Below are 23,356 nucleotides of genomic sequence, written 5' to 3'. Positions count from 1 at the left end.
AGACAATTTAATCTAACAATAGAGTCTAAAAGGCGGATCTTTTTGATAATGTCGTTGAACCAATTTTGACATATGGCTGTGGAAGTTTGGGATATGAAAATGTTGAAATCATTGAACGGATACATTTAAATCTAAAACATATTTTCCATCTAAAGAGTAGCACCCTCTTCTTCTGTGGTATATGGTGAGACTGGGCGCTTCCCATTGTATATACAAATATATACAAGGATGATTTCTTCCTGGATAAGATTACTTACTAGTTTGGAAAACAAAATTGTTCGTATATTATATAAATATTTATATTCGCAACATCCCCAAGGAGGTTTGAAAAATTAATTGGTAGATTTTATATAAAAACTTTTCTTGAGGGTTTTCAAGTATATGATAATTATGAGCAAAATTTCATTGATAGGAAGTGGGCTGTTGCAGCTCTGAAACAAAGATTAAGATTAAGACTCTTCCAAAAATGGTTTAGTGATATAAACAGCTCATCAAAAGTTTTATAAAAATTTCAAGTCTAATATTGGATGTGAAAAATATCTGAGCATTTTACCAAATAGATTTAGGAACATACTGGTAAAATTTAGAACTGCAAACCACCAACTTCCTGTTGAGACTGGTAGATGGTCAAATATTCCACTTTACGAAAGACTTTGTACTTTATGTAACTCAGGTAAAATAGCAGACGAGTACCATTTTATTCTAGAATGCAAATCATTAGCTAGTACCAGGGAAAAGTTTTTACATCCCAGATTTTGTAATAAGCCGAATATACTTAAGTTTAGTGAGATTATGTCAAACTCAAGTTTAAATCGTTGACAAATCTCTGTTTATTAATAACTAAAATTTACGATGCAGTCTGTCCTCCATAACTTATATCTGTTACTTTTTCTTTTCCTTTGTTTGTAGCTATAGTCTGTATATCTCTTGTATTTTCTTTTTAATTATTCGTATTTTTTTCTATTCACGATTCATTAAGACGACTTACCATTATCTGTTATTATTTATTGTACCTCGTGTACCACTGAGGGAGGGTGTGAGTGAATTTGCTCTAGTCTTTTATTATTTATTGTACCTCGTGTACCACTGAGGGAGGGTGTGAGTGAAGATAGATGATCTTGAACTTGAATGACGAAGAGTCAGTCTTCATTCCTCTTGCAAGACCCCAACCAGGGTTGTAGATATTAACCAATCAGAATTTGATTTTCTAAGATGAATTGTCCAAAAGGGTTTTATTTACCATATACATTTGTAAGTAAAGCTAATGAAGGGTTAAATCTGCGCAAGGGTGAATGCGTAGAACACGTCTTTTGTGAATTACGTAATAAACGGAGCTAAAACTTTCCCGAAAAATTAGGCGAAAGACATTTGTTATCAATTCTTATGTACACAAAAGAAACCAGCAAATGGAGTAATCACGCCTTTGGCCGAAATGTCAAATCCTGCTTTTTGAACTAAGCAAAATAGTTTACCTGACAATGAAGTCAATTTACAAAAAGGTTTTATCTATCGGATACAACAATGAATTTAACTTCACACATCTGATGACATTGATTACCAAAAATAACAACATCTTTTTACAGCTTACTTAGACCACACAACATAGAAATTCCTGAAATTTTTTATCTAACATATTTTATAATTCATTACTTGTATGAAATACTGTTATTTATCATTCTCCTTATTTATCACTTATTACTACTTTTTTTTTCAACATGATCTGTCTTTCTGTCATATTTTTATTTTATGATAAAAATCTGCACTATGACTACTTTCCTCTTGCTTTCGTTGCATTTGACCTCAAAGGCTCAAAATAGAAGAGAAACAATTGGAAAGGGAAAAATTATACACAACAATCTAATTGTACTATACTTTTACTGGAGTTCCTACATTACTACTAAAACCCACAACCAACCTAATTATATCATCTACATGTAACAAAATGCAAGAAAAAATACAAAATAATAAAGATAAATAAAATAGTGCATAATCATTTTATTATAAAAAGAAGGGTGAATAATCCAGTAGATGCAAGAAAACAATATGAACGGTATATATGACATATGATAACTTGAACAAAAATATGTGTGTGTGTGTGTGTGTGTGTGTGTGTGTGTGTGTGTGTGTGTGTGTGTGCTTTAAAAAATCACAATATCCATAAAATCACTGCAGGGAGAGAGAAAAAATCTGTGTATCTGAATCCTAATAAATGCTGAGTACATCAACACTGTAATATCGAATAGTAGAGCACGTCAAACTTTCAAAGATGGGTTAAGAAGAAAACAAAACCCCATGGTAGAGGAAGCACGGGTCTAATTTGTTGTTCTGCGGGTCTTTGCAAAACATAAGCATATTTTCAATGCATTAAAACAACATTGGCACTAAATGCTGGAGAGAAAATTTTATACACTGTATAAAGACAATGGGAAATAACAGATGTAACAGCTTGGGGGGGGGGGGGGTCTGTTCTTTTATCTATAACTAAACTTTATTCCATAGAAATGAGTTTTCCCGAAAAACAACCTGAAACAGTTGCATCTTTAATTTTAGAGATTTTAACAGGATAGTTAGATGGACAAATGCATTAGAGTAACAAAGACGCATTCCTCCCTGAATTTAATTCAACTGCAATATAGGTACCTCGTGACTGGTTTTAAAGACAACTTTAAAATTACTACTTTATTGGTTGGCGTCTCTGCATGGAATGACAAAGAGTCAGTCTTCAATCCTCGTGCAAGACCCCAACCAGGGTTGTAGATATTTGCCAATCAGAATTTGATTTTCTAAGATGAAATGTCTAAAAAAAAATTATTTACCATATAAGTAAAACTAACGAAGGATTAAATCTGCGTAAGGGAGGGTGAATGCACAGAACACGTCTTTGTGTTAATTGCGTAATAAACGGAGCTAAAACTTTTCCGAACAATTAGCCGAAAGACATTTTTATGAATACTTATGTATACAAGATGTCAACCATAAAAGAAACCCGCAAATGGAGTAATCACACCCTTGGCCGAAACGTCAAATTCTGCTTTTTGAACTAAGCAAAAATAGTTTACCTGACAATAAAGTCAATTAACAAAGAGGTTTATCTATCGGATACAACAATGAATTTAACTTCACGTGTCTGTTGACACTGAATGCCTATGCTGAGCCATTGTGTGTCACGCCGTGGGATATGCTCCAAGCGGATTTGACCATTTTTCTTAATCCTGATCTCTCCTAGATTAGTTCAGCCTTCAAGACAGGTTGTAATGGAAGTAGATAGAAGGGCATTTTGTGATAGTGAATAAATATAAGTTATAAATCTATATTCTACTTGCTTAAACAAAACTTTTTTTTTCATGCTTTATTTTTAGACTTTTACAATTACATCTACATTAAACAAAACTTAAACTAAACAAAGATTACTCTGAATTCATAGCCTTCACTAGTTAATTGTTGCAGATGTTCTTTTCGAAACAACAGCCACAACCCGTAATGGATTGCAGACTGTATAAATCTGTAATAGTCTGTAGACTGTGTGTAGATCTGTAGTAGTCTGTATATATCTGTAATAGTCTGTAGATTGAGTATAAATCTGTAATAGTCTATAGACTGTGTATACATCTGTAATAGTCTGTATAAATCTGTAATAGTCTGTAGACTGTATAAATCTGTAATAGTCTGTAGATTGTGTATATATCTGTAATAGTCTGTAGACTGTATAAATTTGTAATAGTCTGTAGACTGTGTATAAATCTGTAATAGTCCGTAGACTGTGTATAAATCTGTAATAGTCTGTAGACTGTGTATTAATCTGTAATAGTCTGTAGACTATAAATTTGTAATAGTCTGTAGACTGTATAAATCTGTAATAGTCTGTAGACTGTATAAATCTGTAATAGTCTATATAAATCTGTAATAGTATGTAGATTGTGTATAAATCTGTAATATTGTGTAGACTGTGTATAAATTTGTAATAGTCTGTAGACTGTGAATAAATCCGATACTGTTGGATGCAATGTGTGGCGAATCTGGAGAAGAGGTAGTTGCACCTCCGGTTGAAATTGTTAACCAAAAAGGTAATTTTCTGACATATAGAGGTCTCAACCACATATTTCGGGAGGAAATGGTAACATCATTGGTCGCAACACTCCCCTTAAACCCCTATTAGAATGCAAATTCACTAATACTCTCCACAAATAAAATTCGTGATATTCTGAACAATTTTTCTATTAATAGACGGATTAAATGGGTTCATTCTTTTTATAGGGTGTTCCACCATGCATTAACGTTTTACCCGACATAGAATTGCATTATTCAAGTGCTGATTACATAGCTATTTTCGAAGGTACTCAAGATTTCATCTAGCAAAAGAATGGCATGCCTAAAGCTAAATGTGCCGTAGAGAAAGGAAGATGGAAAGGGCAGGTCGCATATTGTTACCATTGGCTCGCTAAACCAGGAAGTTTTAAACGTTTCATATTTAGTCTGGTTCTCTCTTTTGCCTTAGATTACAATGCTGTCTGGTTATCAAAATTCAAACTTTAACGAGATGTCAATTTTTAATACCATTTATACTATAGTGAATCTTATTAATACTAAAAGGCGATGGACTATAATACGTCATTTTGACAAATTTTCCATGTTCAACTGTTGCTGCCTCGTAAAGGGGTTTGTAACCGCTGATGGTTCCCTGTACGTTGTTTTCCTATGTTGTGACACGGGTGTTAACGCCCTTTTGGTGATACATAAAACGAACAAACATGTATTTAACACTATTTACTTGCTCCATCTTAATGTGAATGTGATCAAGCTCTACCCTTCTCTTAACCTCGCACTGTCTTCGTGTGTGTAACCTTCTGTGTTCTCTTCACAACTAACCCCGAGCCGTTTTTATTTCATTTCACGAAGGAAATTTCAGCCGATTTCAATGGAATGAATATTCTATACATGTATTTGATATTTATTTTTATTCTATAATTGCAAAGTAGATGTCATCAATGTTTTTTTCCTTTTCAAATACTAGTACATGTATACACATGAAAGAGAAAATATACATTGAGGTAAATCGATATAGTTGTACTATATGCGCCATGATGATTTTTATCGATACTGCGCAGCATTAAAATAACACTATGTAAAGTTCTATTCAGTGAGCCTCCAGTATTTTTAAACATGATACTTTACCCTAGTCAAATGTCCCACACGAATGCGCAGTCACCCGAGCAGAAAGATTGTAATTAGGGCGGGAAGCAAATCGCCACCCATGCTATAGTATTCCCGAGGACACCGAGGAGTAAAATGAATTATCCGCGGACGTTCTTTCTTTTCCTATTCCTTTTCCAGGTCAGTGTATTTTAAACAAAAATTTCCCTCAAGAATGTTTTATATGTCAGTTGTGCAAAGGCAGGGCGTGGTACCTGTAAAGTTGCAAAATAATAATGAATTGAACGATTATTGACGGGTCACCCAGATGTTGATGAGTGTTGTCAATATAACGGGAGTCCTTATTACAAATGAAATTTTGTCTTTAACTTGAAAGTTGGTTCTTGAAATCGAGAGATCTTTGAATAATATCAAATCTACGAATTCCGCAAAACTATTGTTTTCATTCTTCATGAAATTCGTCAAGTGAGAAATCTATGGGAAAATGCATTATCTACATTTTTTTTTAATTTCTAAATTTCAATATTTCACCAGAGGACTGTCTTTCGAGGCAGCCATTCGGGTTTGGCTTCTGTGGTGCGTATCAAGCTTCCGCGTTCTGTGTACTGGAACATTGTCTTCCAAATCTTGTTTTTTAAAAATCGTGACATGCGTTTTGTGCACCGCATTTCAACATAGGACAGGACAAATTCTGAACAGAAACGTTAAAGAGACACAGGTTTTAATGGTTGTGGTGTGTGAGAAATATGTCGTTTAATGACCGAAGATCACATTAGTATAGGGAGAGAAGTTGTAGAGAATACAAAGTGTTTAATGGAAATAGTTTCTTGAATCTTGGTCATGGTGATAGATTTTGATATTATCAGGATGTCTTTGTAAGGGTGTGTCAGCCAAAGACAGATCGGATGAAACCAACCTGTCATCCACTTTTTAAATAGAATAACCGACATAGCACGAAATCCTTTCACTGAGAATAGAATCAGCACCCATTTATTTAACCACTTTTGACAACGTCCACCAAGCATGAATTGAAATATGATACTTTAAAAATGAAAATGACTTACCTGGCAAGCAAACGTAAGATACGGGATATTTACATAAAAGGAGTTGACAAATCATCACCCCCATCCTCGTCATCTCCTCAAATCAGCAAAGTATGCCATAGATTATTCGTGCCGCGTCCAATGACAACTCGAATCTAAAATTGCACATGTTGCCCATCTCCATACTCACGCATGCCTTCAAACATTTAGTGATATATTACCATCACTTTTATATAAAATATATGTACTAAATCTCTGTATACAATTGTGTAATTGTGATGAGAAATAAATTCAGTTCATTATAATTCTCGTGTGTTCGCATTGTTGATGGCCTTGTGAATAAGATGTTATTAATTCATGCATAAATGTATTTCTTGCATACAGATCTACGTTCCAGTTGATTACGAAAGAACAGGGTAAATTCCAAAATCTCTACAGGATTCATTGTGTATCAACATTAATAAATAAATATTTATTCGGTATATACACACATACATACAAATATAATGCGCATACAAATGAATACCAAGGATAACCCACGAAAAACCCCGAAAGTTCTTTGATGCCCGGATGTTGGCGCTAGGTGGTCATTCATTCATTTGGGTCCGAATTCCCTGTCCTTGTCCCTTTGATCAACCTTGCATGATGAATTTTAATCAAAAGACGTAAATGGTCAGTTAATGATGAATATCCAAGTTTGTGAGTGTTTGTCTCTCTTTCGCCCTGTTTACATTTCAAACCCATCGTATTCTGTGTTCCATGGATGCACATTATGTATATTTATATAACTTGTGTTTTACCCTGATTTATTTACAGTTATGAGTATTATATCCTTACATGGGCTAATCGGGTAGAATTGTCTTCTCACAAATTAAACTCGTGCTATAAACGAATTAAACCAATAATTTATACTTGCATGTCACAGTGTTCTTGTCGAAAATTACAAACATGGAAACATTATTTAATGTTTGCTGCTGACAAAACATTGGTCAACGCAAATAAGATTTGATAAATGTGTATGAGGAGAGAATAATCAGAATGCTAACCTGAGTCGAGGGATCAAGTGAGCTTTTCTGATCAAGTTTTGCCCACAGTCTGTAGATCCGTTTGAATATCTGTTGTGAACTCTTCTCAAGAACTACTGTGCCAATTTCAGCCAAACGTGCTAGAAAGCTTCCTTAGGTAAAGGGGATTAAAGTGTGTTCGAATGAAGATTCACCCCCCCCCCTCCCAAGAGGAAATAATAAAGTAACTGCAAAAACAAACGGACTGTTTTTAAAACAAAAATTATCAAGAACAAATGAATCAGAAATGCCATATTGAGGATTCAAGTTTGTTGCAGACGAATTTCATTATTTAGTAGAATGCAGTACTTTGTCAAATATTAGAAAAGAATACCTACACAGTAGGTACTACACAAGACCTAATGTTATTAAATTTCATGAAATTATGTCAATTAGTAAGGTTAAAACACTTCGAAAACTCTGTATGTTTATCTAAAAAATCTATGAGTTAGTCTGTCCTCAATATATTTTGTAAAAACTTTTTCAATATATGTATATGGTATTTGTGCGTACTCTGACCTTATTCTTACTCAAATGTATGTTTATTTAATGCACCTCATGTACCATGTATAATGTGGTTTGAGTGAATAAATGAACTTGAACTTGGCCCTGGTATCTGGTCAGGGTTTTAAGTATACATGTACATATACTTATAGGAATGTATCAAAAGATTATTCAAAATCTTCTGAGGAACCGGTATATTCATATTACACGAATCTGTATATAGTGTAGATTCATTGTCCGTAACATAATCCACGAGCCCATATTAGGGGTTAAAATTTTACTTAGAACACAGGGGCTTGCTCCCGTTTAAAGAATGTAAACATTACTATATTTTTAACTATAGTACTGTTTACATTTTTTAAAAACGGGAGTAAGCCTCTGTGTTTAAGACGGCCAAGTATAACTCTTTGTCTAATTAACGAGGGATTGGAAATTTGCATGTTAGGAAATTTATGCAGCTGCTCAGGTGAGCGATATTGTCCATAAATCTCTTGCTGCGAACTACTTCCTTGTTTGCGGAATGAAATGTAATTATGTATTTACGTCGCCAATACCGTAAAATTATTTCTATTCAAATGCTTTAAAAACTGTTAAGCATTTAATTTTCAAACTGAAACAGATTTTGTTTAAACTGCAGAGCATGAAGTAATCTTTCAATGAATACTTTTTGTGAATTTTACAGGTGGGGACGGATGAATGCCTCGGTCACAGTGATGGCGTTATGGGTGATATTCAGTTCAAGTGTCCTACTGGTAGGTGGAACTATAGTTTTAACGTTTCTATGATGTTGATAATTATGGAGAGCCAAAGAGTTCAATATTCTATTTTTGTAATTATGCATTTGTTGTTCCTAAATGCGCCATCGGTTCAATGTAAATACATCTACACAGACATTCTGTATATACAACGAATATACCGTTATGTACTACACATGTCAAGATAACGCTTAACATTTTTCTATTTTACATTGAACCATTAGCGCATTTAGTAACAACAAATACATAATTACAAAGATAGAATATTGAACTCTTTGGCTCTCCATATATAATAGATCCAAGTACCCCACATAGCATACTACTGTATAAAGAAACGGTCAGTTAAAATTCGCCTGGAATCTGTTAACACGATTAGGTGTGGACTAAAAGTAATCTGAATGCCTTTTAATTTAGTATTCAATCATCAAACTAACACTGTCACCCTGTGGTGTCTATAGGATTGTCTGACGATTAATGTAAACGGATCCGCTGTCAATTATTCTTCCCTATCTGAGAACCTCTTCCAAGTCGACAGATCGCGAGTTACTCTCCGGGGTCTCTAAAGATCCGCTGTAAATTTGTTCTGATGCGGTTCTCTACAGATCCTATGTAATGCTGTAAATATGTCATACTAGTACACTGTTCGTGGGCTTCTCTACACATCTATCCGCTGTGATAAATGACAAAAGAGATAATATCAGCATACCTTTAAAACCTTGTAATGTTTAAACGCGTTTTTCTTGTAGAAATCATTTCATCCTTATCATCTGATGGTCCCATTTCCCCTATTTCGCTACCTTATATTATAACTAAAATATCATCCCTGTTATTTTACTGCAATGTCCTACATATACTCCTGCAAATGATTGTACTAGAAGAAATGGAGCTTTTATTCACGCTTTTGAAAACAATCCGCGGGCGGGTTCAGATATCCATGACTTTACTTTTATATACATGCATTGTATTGTGTAATATGACCCGTAGAGCGTGTGACAAAACAATGTGTCTCATTGCATAATATTTTCACCTGTGTCTCTTGTGCATCTTCGCTAGCCAAGGGTGACGCTCCATCATTTTTATAATTGTTAAAATTGTATAAACTCCCTGAGGGTCCTTGATTGGTGAATGAATAAAATAAATATAGGGATTACCCTTGTGTTTGTTTTTTACTAACACCAATAGAAATAGAAATTAGAATTTTTAAACCTTTATAAATAAAACAATTATTTTGATAATTTTACCAGCGACGAAGACGCGTGTCCTGTTACAGTGCTTGTTCTAAGGGAGGGTCCATATCATAATAATGGGGGTTGGGGGTTGAATATTACGATTTATCACATGTTTACTCCTTTATCCAGTTGATATTATATAAATATTGCATGTATTTGAGGGTAACATTGAAAATTTTCACCCCGAGAAAACCATTGTCAACCGAGGCGTAGCCGAGGTTGACAATGGTTTCTCGAGGGTGAAAATTTCAATGTTACCCTCAAATACATGCAATATTTGTTTTATTATACTGAATGTTATGTAAACTGGAAAGCAGAAAAACTTACGTCTGTTGACATTTGATCAATCACTGTCGTGCGATATTTCGTATTTCGATGCGGGTACTCGCGTTTATTACAAACGCTCAAACGACGTCGTCTAGCAATCTACGGCGAACCGTACGCGCATAAATTTGACGCATGTAATAATTTTTTATAATATCACCCGTTGTCAAGTACTGTTACCCGTTGCTAGATACTATCACCCTGGGTCGCATGTTTTCTGTTCTCAGAGGGTAACAATATGTTTTTTCAAATGCTTCTCGACCAATCAGGTTCGAGTATTTTACATGAAAGTATAATAAAACCTATTAATTTTCAATTATTACACTATGTTTTCCTACGCCGTTTGTGATGTCACAAACAAACGTCAATTTTACGTAGTTTGTTAATAAAATGTCAGGAAGCAAAATTCTCAACAATAGAGTAAGGTAAATGAATAACCGGGGGTGGGTGGGTGTGATAAAAAGAATCCCCCATGGTTTGTGATTTGATATGATTTATGTCTAGCCCGTTGTGTGTTTTCTATACCCTCGCCAAGGCTCGGGGATAGAAAACACACATCCCCTATCACCTCGCCAAGGCTCGGGGATAGAAAACACACAACTTGTTAAATATAATTCATATCAAACCACTAACCATGGGAGAAGCTATATCAAAGTTTTATTTGATCTCTCTCTCTCTCTCTCTATATATATATATATGATAAGAATGTGGCGTGTCGTTGGTCATTTTAGTGCTTTGTATAATATTTTGTATTTGACCTTGTTGTGGATCCGACACCTTTAGGAATCGGGTGTTGTTGGAACTTCGTGCTTTTATATAAAAGTATGTATGTATGCTTCCAGATTGCGTATTCTATCAAGGTTACTGCTACAGGAAGATGACAGTCCCGATGACATGGGAGGACGCTATGACAACCTGTTTACGGTACTGAGTCACTGACATCTGTTTCGGAATCAAAATATACGTTATTACAATGTATATTAAAATGTCACATTGTATTGTATAGGTACTCTTATCATCATAGTGTTGTTGAAATGATCTACTCTTTGGAAGTTGTTGTTTTCTTAAATGTATCAAATATCAATATTATTTTAATATGTACATGTAGATCCGGAATGTACCTCACCTGGATAGAAGATGACATTGAAAACGAATATGTCGCGACCAAAGTGATGTCAAATATCCCCCAGTATTGGATAGGTATGGATTAGTGTCAATTCCTTAAACCCAGTACAGTACACTACACCGTGAACAATGTCTGTATGATTTTTTTTCGCATCACAACACCATACCAACTTCAGGACTGATGTTGGTTGAGGGTTGATGTATACCAACTTCAGGACTGATGTTGGTTGAGGGTTGATGTATACCAACTTCAGGACTGATGTTGGTTGAGGGTTGATGTATACCAACTTCAGGACTGATGTTGGTTGAGGGTTGATGTATACCTACTTCAGGACTGATGTTGGTTGAGGGTTGATGTATATCAACTTCAGGACTGATGTTGGTTGAGGGTTGATGTATACCTACTTCAGGACTGATGTTGGTTGAGGGTTGATGTGAGGTGTGATATTGAAAAGGGAAATGTTCATTTTAACATGTTATAACTTACATAGTAAATAACATAGAAATTTATTAAAATAATCAGTCACCTGTTACAAACATTCGATGGACATCTTCAATGAAAACATGAAATTGAATTACCTGGAAAAGAAGATGGGTGACTTTATCGAGCCGAGAACACACAGAAGGACAAATATCAAAGTTAGAATTGAAACTCTCCAGAAAAAGAAAAAATTGCATTCTAGTTAAAACAATCAACCCAGTTTCCAAAAATGCTTTTTCGATGTGCCCATTTCAATGGAACATTGAAAAATTTCTATTTAAAATCAAGTATACGCGAAAAACGCACAAAATAACAGTAAATTATACTTTTTCAAGCAGATTTTCATATGGAGTGTGCCAAGTCTCCATTGTGAAGTGAGTAAAATATGTTAGTACATGTTCAGGTGTAAAATGTTTTGTAAATAAAATTATGGAGACTTGACCCACTCTATGAAAAAAACTTCTTGAAAATAAAACCGCCGCGGTGGCCGAGATGTTAGAGCGTTCGCCCCGCATGCAGAAGGCCGGTGTTCGAATCCCACCTAAGTCGTTAAAACAGGTAGTGAAAGCTCCATCGCAAAACGTTCGGCATCGGGTGTGAATGTCACGGGTCCTCGGAGATGACCTTAAAAACAAATGTCCCGTGTCACAGTAGGTGTGGCACGCTAAAGAACCCTCACTGCTCAGTGGCCGTAAGCGCCGAGCATAGGTCTAAATTTGAAGCCCTTCTCCGATCTTGGTGACGTCTCCACGTGAGTGAAAAATTCTCGAGCGAGACGTTAAGCAAGATACAATCTTGTATATAACTTTTGTCGTATAAATCATAATTATCAAGAAATTTTCCATGTCCACGTCGGGTGACTTTAGATAGCTTGAAATTGGAAAATTCTTTATGGGATGGATAGCCGAGGTGGTATAGCGACAGTCTCATTGAAGTTTTGGATAGGCCCAGATTGCATATCTGTAGTTCGAATACCACTTTTTCCTACCTATTTTCCCCCCTTATGAATTATTAAAACTCATAGCATACAGTCTTAACGACGATCACAAGTAATTAATTAATTAAAAGGCACAATAAACTTAAAGTTCAGTACAAAACAAAAGCAAATCAAGTGTCTGTTTCTGTCCCATTTGTATTTGCTGGGAAATCTAACACCAAATGTGCGTTCTGAAACTGTAAAACCGACCTCAGAGTTGTACCAAAAGAGGCGAGAACTGATGCCTTTATCATATTCAACATATTAGTACCAGTAGGTTCTCATTCACATCAGTTAATATGTCAATGGAAATGCGGGGCATATACTGTTGAATGTTGCGCGCATAGATGCAGCCATTTGGTACCTTATAGGTACTCCAGGCATCAGTGTAATTACGTGTGTGTTAAAAACCGCTTAATGTCTGATATACATGATGCTGCCTGTGAAACAAATTCTGATGATGATTTTGATTAAATTTTCTTCTTTGATCGGAAACTCCGATATGAGTGCAAATACGGATTCTTAACCATGCTGTGAACCTGCATGCATCTGTACAGAGGAAATGTATGCGTCCAAATGCTTTCTAAAAGAGGGATGTCAGAAAACCTCCTATCCATACATGGCGCGTATCCAAATCAAAACTTACATCCAATGTTTTTGCATCAGATATCTCTAGTCATTTCCCCGTAAATGTGTTGCAGTTGTGAACAAAGCGCGCATGAATCTTGATAACTATAGTACATGTCTATTTTAACGGTAAATTCGACAAAAATGAAAGTAGAATGTAAATATCGAAAATAATTTTTGTCGTTGAAAATACACGCGGGCATGAACGGCATACTTTTCATGATTTCCATGAAATTCATTTTGTAATTATATAACATATACGGCAGATCGAGGAAATACGGGGTTTTTTTGTGGTGGTGTACATAGTCTTCCACATTAATTCATTTGATGAGAGCAATAGTTGATTTAATGCGCTCATTAATTCAATTATTGCTCTCTTCAATTTAATTAATGATATCTTTAATTCATTTGAAGAGAGCAAGAATTCTTTCAGAGAGAGAGAGCAACTATATAATTAAAGATATCTTCAATTCAACATATCCACAATTGAAATTATTTATACCGAGCTCTAAATTAATTATTGTGAGCAATATTTCTACTAAATTGATGCTCTCATCAATTGAATTGAACAATAATTGAATGAAAGCGTGCATCAAATCTATTATTGCTCTCATTAATTCAATTAATGCGCGCATCAATTGAATTGAAGAGAGCAATAATTGAATTACTCAATTTATTTACCGAGCCCGAAGGGCGAGGTGAATATTGTACTCTGAAGGTGGCTAAATCATCGTATTGACCTCGAAAACAGCAATAATTGTTTTATTATATGATTAAAAAACCCTTCAAGATTGTTCTTTGCTTTAATTGTAAGTTTCAATGACCTATTTTTGGTCCTATGTGGAAAAAATAATTCCTTTCACCTGGAAGGTCACGTGCAGGTAAACATAACGTGGATCTCAGCCAATTAGAGAGCTAGGAATTATTCAATCATATAATAAATAGCATTGTGTAGACAACAATTTTGGTACGGGAAGACAATAATGTAATATTGATTCACACCTATTCTCGGGTAATGTTTGCAATTCCCAAATATATTTGCCGGGGAAAAAATGAAGAATTCCAAAACTGCCCTTCCGTACTTTTTCATATAGCTAAATAATTGCAAAAAAGATAAATATGATTATCTGTAATATGTCATGCTTTTAATTTTTACTCAATGTCAAACATAAGCACCCTATAGCAAGTAACTTAACACTTGAAATGTACGATACAGAAGACCACACTATCAATGCGCATTTCTGAAACGAAAATACACTGCCAAAATATTGAAAACATCAACGGAAACCAAATTTCACGTGGCCAGAAAACTACTCCTTCGATGGAGACACTATTTTTCTGTCTTGGTCTTCTATAATCCACATCATCATGTTATTCGCTCTACGGAGCGAATTAGCATGTATTCTACGTACTTAACTATAGCATTTATTCCGCAAATGTGAATGAGTGATTTTTGCTTTTATAAACGGAATAAACAGCATGATTATAAAAAGTCAATAGTTAACACGTATAAACCCAACATGTCAAACTAATTCGCCCCGCGGAGCGAATAACATGATTATGCCCTATAATCACAGTAAAATGTTGTGCTATGTTCGTTTTACATGCAACTCTCTATATTTGTAATAATCTTGATATTCTGTAAAGATATTAAACTTTTATGATATCTTTCAACTACAGGGCATGCGATAGCTTTGTATTTTCCCATACTAAAGCAATTCTGGAACTTTTTAAAAGCCCCCTCTTGTAATTTACACACCACATGTAGCCTCATGACACGCCTCTCTTGAAAGTCTAGCAACCAACATAATTTAAATCCAAATTACAAACCACATGCGCAACAAATAACAAAAATGGAAAAAAACATTAAGTTTTGTGTTGTTCAATATTTTATAACATTTTGATGAAAGTATAATAAGTTATTTTATTTTATAATTCATGAATTATTTTTCAGGAATTTAATTCTATACGTGCATTTGTACAAATGTTTTAAGAAAACATGTTTAACACAAATATTAAAATAGGAAAAGGATTAAAGACTTGCATTAGCAAACTGTTTATAAAATGAGAGAGAGAGAGAGAGAGAGAGAGAGAGAGAGAGAGAGAGAGAGAGAGAACTATTTTGATATTACTGACTGAAAAACAGTCACAGGTATGTTTATATCTGTTGCATAACACTTCCTGTCTGCTTCAACGCTCCAGACCTCGATCGGCGCACGCTTTACCCGTGAAACAGTAAAAGTAACTTCAGTAAAAGTAACTTCACGAAAACTGATTATCCCTGTCTTGTTTCTATTGTGGAATTCTGATGTTAGTACCGCCCATGCGATAACAAGCTGGGAGTAGCTCGTATTATCACATATGCGATAACAAGACCCTGTCGATGATAACCAAATACAATTCCTGAACAACAAAAGAAAATCACTGTAAATATGTGACAAGGAAAGCACTTTAGTTTTGACAAAATTTACCCTTCTGTCATGCCACGACTCAGCGAAAACCAACGTAATCGTGCTGTTCGGATGCTTCAAGCTGGAATGGCACAAAATATTGTAGCAAGACACTTTGATGGAGACGTTTCCAACAATCTGGTAACACTCGGGATCGACCACGTTCTGGGCGTCCTCGTGTGACGTCGCGTCGACAGGACAACCACATTAGACTTGTGCACCTGAGAAATCGTTTCCAGACAGCAAGTTTGACTGCTCGTAGCATTCCTGGACTTCGACCAAACAGTCCAAGAACTGCGCGAGCACAACATCAGACCAAGACGTCCAGCGGTGCGCCCAATACTGCTTCAACGTCATTGTATCACTAGACTAGCGTGGTGCAGACATATGCGATTCAGAATACAGGACTACAGTTTTAAGCTACTGCCCTTAAAATTTGACATCTAACATTTGACATTCATAAGAGTAGTAAACCATTGCATAATCTGTAACGTAGCTATTAAATAAATTGGTTTAAACATTTACCTAAACTCAACATATTACTCTCATTGCTTGCATTATACAATCACTGACTTTGAGTTCAGTGTGATGCTTTAGTTTTAGATGAGGATGAGGGTTAACAGACAAACTAGACATTTATTAGCCCCCTACCAGTTTGTAAAACTGAAGGAGACTATAGCTTCTAGAATATTTTTCTAGAAATTACAATTTTAACTTTTTTTTTATATAGGGGCCTAAGGTTGATTGATTGTTTCACGTCGATCGAAAATGTGTCATTCATATTGAGACGTCACCAGCTGTAGGTGAAGTCCTATGCCACAGCAGTGAGGGTTCTTTAAAAGATCCATGATTCTCACTTCTAAATGCCGAGCGTTTGGCATCGTAGCGGCTACTGGTGCTAGATAGTAAAGTGAAATTGAACGATAGGTGTTATTTTGTGCGTACTTGGATATAGTTGAAAAATATCGTCAATTCTTTGTACAGCTTGTATTAGTTCGCGTAGCTCCATCCTCATGTGACTTATCAATATTAATGGTAAAAGAGTGGAAAAACTGTATTGATTAATTTCCACTCGATATAGTTTAATCTAATTAAAAACCAAAGAAAATGTATAGGTTGCCACCTTTCTAAAGAGTCGGACATACAAATGTCAATATCAGATAACCGCACATTTTCGTTTTAAACAGAATAATAAAAATTGATGAAAACTTGTTGAAATGACAAAAATTAAATGTCAATTGTTTAAAAAGCCCGCTCATTCATGAAAACAAACTGTATGTATAGACAAATTGTGGATATTAGGGAAACCGTTGTTTTTCATACACGAAGTAGAGGAAGTACATGTGTACATATGTACGTGTATACTGCCCATGACAAAACACGGACAGTCACGGATGCACGGAAATAAATAGAAATTGTACAAATCACGGATTCATTTTGCATGGATGATAAAAATTTCCGTGCATTTTTAAATGTAGAATATGCTATTGATTTGTGACTTCGAACATACATTGAAATTTTTTTATGCATGTAGGTAGGGGATATATGTAGGTAGAATCTACCAGTCACGGATATTTTCCTTGCATTGTGACGTCATTGCAATTTTAAATTTTTAAATTAGAGCATTGATTTTCTATGGAAAATATAAACCTTTTCCGAATCAATAGTTTACCAGATTTTTTATTTTATCCACTGAATGAAATTCCCCAGAAAGATATATTTCTATCATGTGCAATGTTTATTTTGAATATTAAGATTTTTGCAAAAGTCCGACATCACAGGAAGATCGATCCATCTTAACAAGCTTAATATGAAAGGAGGGGAACATTTGTACGGTCTGTTTATTAATGTTGTAAGAAATACAAATCAATCTACATGCAGTTTTAAGTTCAGATGAGTTAAATACACATAAAAATACCTTGAAAAAAAAAAAGGGTTTTGAACTCGACTTTCCTTGTATTATATAGTGCTATATTCTCGGGTTCGAGATTCATCGTTAGCCAATACAGACGATCGTTATAGGCCTAAATGAATATGATGTAGAAAAGGCGTTGTTTTCCATGAATTATATAGTAAAACGAAGAAAAGTTGACTCATTTATAGGACTAAGCTGTATATGATATTACAGTGTATATGTATGCTATTACAGGCCTGTCTAAAACACCAACAGCAGGTCAAGAGGAAATTGTGTGGTCTCAGCATAGGATGTCAGAAAACAAACCCATCGCATTGGTTGAGGGGCTATGGAAAAACTTGCAACCGATGGAATTCACAGGCGATTACCAATGTGTTTCCACCTTGAAAGATAAGGAAGACAACCACTGGACTGTAACAAACTGTAGAGAGAAGCTTCCATTTGTCTGCAAGCTCATGGGAGCACCTAACCCTCACGGTATCATATAATACTTAGCATGACTACAATGTTGCTTATAGTAGGGTTATAAAAGTTTTTTTCTTCTTCAGAATTTAAAGGTGTCTTAGAAACTTGTCAACTGAACTAGAATTAATGTCATTGAACAGTGTTGTGATAAAAGCAAAGTTTTTGTGGCATACCCCAAGGCATGCTGTTCATACAAAAACTTCAAATTAAAACACGTATCAACACTTCGCGAAAGTTACGTCCCTTGTCCGCCATCTCCCGGATAAATATCGTATTTCCCTGCGTTGGCCTTTGTAATTTTCCTATCTGTAGCTTTGACATCTGTTATTTTTCCATCATTTGCAGTCAACTACGATAATGCCCCAGATTGGGGCAACTCATTAACTTTGTATGAAAACTTGGTAATTGGCTAAAATTCAAAGTAATACCATTTTACATTTGGTAAGGTAAAGAAGAAAAACTTGGTTTTTCACCGATTGACCTTTGGCTGACCCCGCAAAGAGACGTAACTCATGGCGAAGTGTTGATACGTGTATTAATGCCTTTCATTCTGATGCATTGTGTTTTTCATTTATTTATGAATCTTCTTTTCTCTTCTGAACAGATATAAGATTTTGTGGAAATAGAGGCTACATACATAAGAATTGGTTATGTGATGGACAGAATGACTGTGGAGATATGTCGGATGAAAATAACTGTCGTAAGGAAGATTTGTTTCTTGATTGATATTTTTTATCTCCTTGCTGCAAAGTTGCAGTGGAGATATTTTATAACACATTATGTTTGTGGGTTTGCTCGTGTACAAGATTCAAGTTGCATCCCTTGATTTTTAATTCATTTAACTACTGATATGTTGTCAACTTTCCAATTTCAATGAAACTTGGCAGAAAGTATTGGAGTAAAGGAGTAGTCACATCTTACCGGATAGCATAAACTGACATTGCACAGATAAAAATAATTGTGACATAATGCTGTCAGTTGGTATCCCTTGATGAAAGTCGTTCCCACCGCTGCTCCATAATATACTCAGTCAACCTAGTGGCACTGAACATTTCTACAAGCCCAACAAATGTGTTTTAAGCCATATATAATGTAACGTACCAGTAAATCAAATGCTTACACATTTGAAAAAAAAAAAAAATAAACTAACCTATTGGGCTTTTACTACCTTGATCTTAATCTAATCGCCTCTGATGTTCTGATATTGGTGGAGGTTTTTGCTTTTTAAGAAATCCCCTTCCCTCCCTGGTCAGAAGGTCAGAATTTAGCTGCTATGGAATATAGACTTTAAAAATCTCAGAGGTGTGGGAAAAACACCCCTACTGTTTTTATATCAATATGAAAGGATTTTTAATTTTTTTTTATTCTTGCTCTGTAATACACATGTTTTTATTATCTACTAATTTTAATGTAGAGTTCATGTCAGTTTATTTTGACTACTGTGAGCATTGTGACCCATGCACCTCTTGTTATTTACAGTGAATTTGCATTGGTCTGATACTGCATGATTAAGTCAGTAATCTTGAAAAATACTGTATGTGTACTTATTTTAGTGAATTTTTATCTTAGTGTCTTTCAATAGTGCTATTGTTTTACAGCTATAATAAGAAAATCTCTATTTCTATGTTAACTTATCAAAGATAGAGAAATACATAGGTATATACACATGTATAATATATTGCATCACTTTCCATTGCACCAAGTTTTCAATGCACTAGAATAAGTATGAATACAATATACTAACACAAATAATTTCTTTTCCTACAGCACAGTTCTGCTCTGAATTAAGAACAGTAGAGAAGGGTGGAACAGGCTCAGTAACAATGTCTACAAGTCAACCAACATATACAAACAATGCCTTCTGTACCTGGACTATACAGGCACCAGTTGGTGTTAGAATTAAGGTCACAGTAAGTATAAAAATTATCTTAAAACATAAATAAATTATTCCCAAAATATTGTGGCAAATGAACATATCTATGCAATTTATGACTCAGACTGTAAAAAACCAATGATTTCTGTGTTTGAAGAATGAAACTAACGAGTGAACGGTTTCCATGTGGTATCCATGTGTTGTTGGTGTATTGCTGGTTAGTGAAATACTCTTTCTGAGCCATGAAGTCAGTTGATGCGTATTTCTAGTTTGCATGGTACTAAGTGGATCAGAGTCGTAGACTCTCACTAGATGGGACACCAGTCCAATCCGGATTTACCAGATACCCATTTACAGTTGGTTGGACTGAGACTATATGGTTTATGTGCCCTGTTCAAGAGCAAAATATGAACCGCATTGTGTCCACTCAAAGATATATGAACCTGGGGCCCGTTTTACATAACAACTTATGACAAAGTCGCAAGTCTTAAATTGTATTACACAATTATTACTTTAAATGAATGAAGTAAAACTTTTCTGAGGCTTAATTTTCAACATTTTTAAAAAATATTTTGCATTTGGAGTGAATAATCTTACAATAAACTGGAAAATCCCATTATGTAAAGTTGGTCGTAAGTCGTAAGTTCTTTTGTAAGACGCACCCCAGGACTATCCCTTAAATTTCCATCTGAAGAGGGACAAAAATTGACCAATTTTCAAAAATTTTCTTCTCTACAACCACATGTGTAAGAAAAATTAAATGCATAGTGATGTAGAGCAGGCGGAAGGCCTCTATCAAAATTGTAAATTTCATGATCCCCGAGGTAGGGATTCTGACCCCAGGGCGGGATCAAACTTGGTATATAGTGTTTGCGTGTAAAACACTTAATTTAGTGCTATTGATACTAAATTGAAACTAAATGGATATTTAAAAGTGTAGTAGGTAGTCTTTTACCAAAATTGTAAATTTCAATTTCAAGATCCTTGATCCTAGAAGGTAATTAAGGGTTTAGTTTCAGGGTGGTGTCAACATTTTTATAATGATTTGAAGGAATTCTTTAAGTTTGCTGATACAGTATAAAATCTAAATGCATATTTAGGAATAGCAGAAAAGGATTTACAAAGAAAAGAAAAAAATGGTGAATTTCACAACCCAGGGTTTTGACTGTAGGATTGGTCCAAATTAGTTGTATGACGTTTAATATCAATACATATATCATATCATGTAAAACCTTTCATCAGTGTATGTACTTTTTAGGGCATTGAAGTTTTAAGAACACATCTTGTTTTATACTGTTGCTGAATATTAGAATTTAGCTGTAATAGATATTCAGAACAGGAAATATTTTCTAGATTCCATAGCTCATAGGAGTTGTGATACTTTATTTTAACTAGTATTCAGGTGACAGATAAAGCCTGTGGGCCTCTTGTTTTGTATATTGTTGTGTTTTGATGTTCCAATGTTTTATCTTATGATTATCAATGTGTGCTTTGTAGATAAGTAGCACATTTCACCTGGAGGATAATGCTGATGTGCTCCGCATATGGACTGGGGGCATAACGTTGAAAGAGAGTAATTTCTTGGGGAGCTTAACAGGGAATCTTCAAACACAGCAGGAATTTTACTCCCAGAATAATTATATTATCATGCAGTTAAGCATGGATAATTCTAATGTCCGAGGTGGATTCACTGCAGACTATACAACAGGTATTTGCTGAATATTTGCAGTTTGGAATTTGTCAGGTGCCATGGTAGGGATGGTAATCATTAGAAAAAAATTCAAATTAATGAATTGATGACTCCACCCTCATGTAACATATGTAGTTGTTTTCTTCCAAATCTGTATTAAAGACACAGTTTTAAGCTACTGCCCTTAAAATTTAGTAAACCTATTGATTGCATAATCTGTAACGTAGCTACTAAATAAATTGGTTTAAACATTTACCTAAACTCAACATATTACTCTCATTGCTAGCATTATACAATTACTAACTTTGAGTTCAGTGTGATGCTTTAGTTTTAGATGAGGGTGAGGGTTAACAGTCAAACTAGACATTTATTAGTCCCCTACCAGTTTGTAAAACTGAAGGAGACTATAGCTTTCTTATTTTGTCTGTCCATCCCTCAGTCTGTCCCATTGGTTTTCCAGAATTTATTTCATTATGCTTGTAAGGATTCATTTGAAACTTGCAGTGTAGTTTCAGAGTGGCAAACTACAAATAAGTTCAAATTTTGTAACGTTTGATGGACAGGTGTTAAAAAGGATTATTTTTATATTTAACGTTTTCTATATTCATCGGGATCGGGATTGTGTGCCGATGGAAAGGCTGTAAAAGTAGGACTTCTGAATGAGTTGACAAAACTTGGTTGCTGATTGTGAAAAATCACTTCATTAATACAGTATTTTACATTTCAAGCTCATTAATCACAAAAGGAACATATCAATGAAAATATATTCTAAATCTGTTAATCACACTGTAGTCGGTGAGTGACGTCTGATCAGTCGGCATTGCTCAATTTACGGCAATCCGACTGACCTTAAACAGTTGATAGTAGGTAGCATTACAAACGGTTCAGAAGTCCTTTATAGGGATTTTAAATACAGATATGAATGTTATATCGGTGTGTTGTTTTGTGTTCCATTTGCATGATTATTTAAATATTTCCAACATGTATTTTGTGCAAAGATGGTGACCCACATTTGATGCTACTTGACATCTATCTCATGATGAAAGAGTACCAAGTTTTCTTAGTTGTTTTTTATAATTATAGTTATCGAACCCATATTTACTGTGTGACATCTAGAATACTGTATAAGTAGAATTTTTAGCAAGAATATAATTTTGGCATTAAATTATTTGCGACAGTGTTGAGGTTGCTAAAATTGAATATTGCTAATATTTATTCCATATCGGAGGCAATAGCTATCTTTCTTGGAATTATAAAGTTACTAAAATTAGTATAGATCTCACTAAATTTGTATACCCTTAATTTATGGACAAATCGCTAAATTTGTGTCTCGCTAAAAATACCACTTTATTAATATACGAATATGTTTCTTGTTTATAAATTGAATTTAAGAATTATAGAGTTCTGACTAAGACCTATTACATCCCTGATAAAAATTATATGCATCAACTTCATGAACAACGAAACATCAAACTAATTGATACTGGTAAACATGGGGACTTGATACCAATGTTTTACGTCACAGTTCAAGGTAAAAAGATATAAAATGTACATTATCTGGAATATTTCATCCGTCAATTAATAGGGGTGCTGGTTGGGAACATGTATTGCTTATGCTATACTCTCAGAATGCTTGTTTCTTGAATTTTTATGGATAAAATATCTGAACTACATTCAGATATTA

The 23,356-nt window shown here is 34.7% G+C and overlaps 1 protein-coding gene and 1 long non-coding RNA gene across 2 annotated transcripts in view; one reads left to right on the top strand and one right to left on the bottom strand.

The window, feature by feature from the left end:
• The first annotated feature begins 4,767 nt into the window (after nucleotides 1-4,767).
• The window catches only part of LOC125672113 (uncharacterized), a 197,988-nt gene continuing 179,399 nt past the window's right edge, over nucleotides 4,768-23,356 (top strand). The window contains exons 1-8 of the mRNA XM_056161740.1: nucleotides 4,768-5,331; nucleotides 8,445-8,514; nucleotides 10,913-10,994; nucleotides 11,179-11,270; nucleotides 17,879-18,121; nucleotides 18,714-18,809; nucleotides 19,877-20,019; nucleotides 21,480-21,690. Of these exons, the coding sequence (XP_056017715.1) occupies nucleotides 5,287-5,331; nucleotides 8,445-8,514; nucleotides 10,913-10,994; nucleotides 11,179-11,270; nucleotides 17,879-18,121; nucleotides 18,714-18,809; nucleotides 19,877-20,019; nucleotides 21,480-21,690 (982 nt within the window). The 5' untranslated portion in view covers nucleotides 4,768-5,286. The remainder of the gene's footprint in view (nucleotides 5,332-8,444; nucleotides 8,515-10,912; nucleotides 10,995-11,178; nucleotides 11,271-17,878; nucleotides 18,122-18,713; nucleotides 18,810-19,876; nucleotides 20,020-21,479; nucleotides 21,691-23,356) is intronic.
• LOC130053950 (uncharacterized) lies at nucleotides 8,908-10,430 on the bottom strand. The gene is made up of 2 exons (XR_008802174.1): nucleotides 10,074-10,430; nucleotides 8,908-9,187 (listed from the first exon to the last, which is right to left on the bottom strand). It is a non-coding gene; the product is annotated as an uncharacterized LOC130053950 (long non-coding RNA).

Source organism: Ostrea edulis, chromosome 4 (assembly GCF_947568905.1).
Source record: "Ostrea edulis chromosome 4, xbOstEdul1.1, whole genome shotgun sequence".
Lineage (NCBI taxonomy): Eukaryota > Metazoa > Mollusca > Bivalvia > Ostreida > Ostreidae > Ostrea > Ostrea edulis.
The sequence above is the reverse complement of the archived record's forward strand: the minus strand, read 5'-3'. Positions and strand labels throughout refer to the sequence as shown.